Source organism: Loa loa (assembly GCF_000183805.2).
Source record: "Loa loa unplaced genomic scaffold supercont3.423, whole genome shotgun sequence".
In the NCBI taxonomy this organism is placed as follows: domain Eukaryota; kingdom Metazoa; phylum Nematoda; class Chromadorea; order Rhabditida; family Onchocercidae; genus Loa; species Loa loa.
Window position 1 is genome coordinate 31,685 of NW_018108603.1, and position 1,854 is coordinate 33,538.

General features: G+C 28.2%; 1 protein-coding gene across 1 annotated transcript in view; it reads right to left on the reverse strand.

Annotated features, from left to right (window-relative positions):
- LOAG_11354 (hypothetical protein) overlaps window positions 1–328 on the reverse strand; it is a gene marked incomplete at both ends in the record, with an annotated part of 3,806 nt that extends 3,478 nt beyond the window's left edge. Inside the window, one exon of the mRNA XM_020448337.1 lies at window positions 131–328. Within this exon, the coding sequence (XP_020301509.1) occupies window positions 131–328 (198 nt within the window). The remainder of the gene's footprint in view (window positions 1–130) is intronic.
- Between the last annotated feature and the right edge of the window lie 1,526 nt (window positions 329–1,854).

Here is a 1,854-nt window from a genome sequence, read left to right on the forward strand (position 1 = left end):
AATAATAAATAATAACAGTAATGACGATGACGTGGCAGGATGATTAGAATGATTAATGAAGTTTAATGAAAACAAGTTTGTGAAAGTGAAAGAAGATGAAAATGAAAATAGAACTGGATAGAGGAATGACGCCGGCGGTGATTGGTGACCAAAAGATATGTGAGCAATGACCATCAGTGAATTTGATTTGAAAAACGAGATTTTCTATGTACAGGTGTCCCGATATATTGGCATTACATCGAATGTGTCCATTAATAATAATGATAATAACAATAACAGGTTGCGGATTCATAACCGGACATTGATATAAAAAGAAAATGAAGGTCATTTAATTTTATGCACATACTTATTTGATGCTTTCACTTATTTACTCACCTAAAAATTTATCTTCCTTATTCTGATCCATTAACCTTTGTCATCTTAACCCATAAAGTTCTGTTGAAAACAAATTAAATGACTAAAAATTGAAGTAATGCTAATTAGATGCTTTTTTTTTCTAGGTATAGGCACCTTATTTTTATTCAATCTACAGAAAAAGATGTCAACTTTTAAATGATTTGAATTAGGCAGAAATCATCATACATAATGATTCCACTAGCTGTCATTATTAAAATTACAGTGACAATGAAATGTGACAATAAACTTATTAAATTATAAGTTAGTTGCAGCAATATGTACAACTTACACATCAAATATATGAGAGCTTTTTTTCAGATGCCTTTTGATTGATTAGTTTATCAATGCTTAGAATTTAATTGATGAAATTATTATTGGAATTAACCAACTTGAAATTCATCCTTTTAATCGATCTTCAATTTCTAAACATATTTAAGGATTACAATTTTCTTTTTTTTTTGACGAAGAACAAAACTTGCCTGAACTATACAAGAACGTCAATCATAAACGATGATTAATTTCATTATACGTTGTTGATCATATTTGCTTCAATAATTTTGCTTTCAATCACTGAACACATCCAAAATAATCAAATAAAAACTGAAATTGGAAGATTGTTATAAATAGATTTGAAAAATTTTTGCGACAAACTTCTTTACGAACTTATCATAATTTCAAAAATTAATTAAAGACAACATTAAATATGAGTATACTGATAAATAACTTCCTAATAATGTTTTGCAAAACATTTTTTATATCTTAGAATTAAAAGAAAAGAAAAAAGTTTTTTAAGTTTAAATTTAAGTTAACTTTTAAAAAAAAAGTTTATTAAAGTTTGTTTTTTTTTTTTTGATTTTAATATACATGATGATTTTCGATAATCCTACTACATGTAATAACTCATAATGATTCTAATGCATTCTGATAATTCTGGATAATTCCAAATATTAAATGAAATCTGGATGATGATTCATTTATTCGAATCAAATCCACTACCATTCTTCCCATTCATTTCTTTTTATCATTCATCAAAATAAAATTATCGAATAATACAGGAAATTATACTGCACATAGTACGAGAAGTGAAAGTCTCGTAGTGCGCAAATTGTGATGATAAATGGTAAATTACAAGGTCATTACTGTATGCGCATATGTCATTGTATGTGTGTGTATGTGTGTGTGTGTGTGTGTGTGTTTTTTCCTTCTTTGGTATTACACTTTACATTTGCACCTTAGACATAATCAGAAAAAAGGAACCCATCGAAACAGTATATCCATGTTTTGGGCAAGATGTCTAATATTGGGTGTAAATAGTTACACACCTGTCCTGTTCAGATGTATAGAATATGAGAATTAGCCTTGAAATAACAGGTAGAATTGGAAGGAAGAAGGATGAAGCGAAAGTACAATCAAATGAAATAACAAAATGAACGAAGGAATAGGCAAAAGAGTTGATGG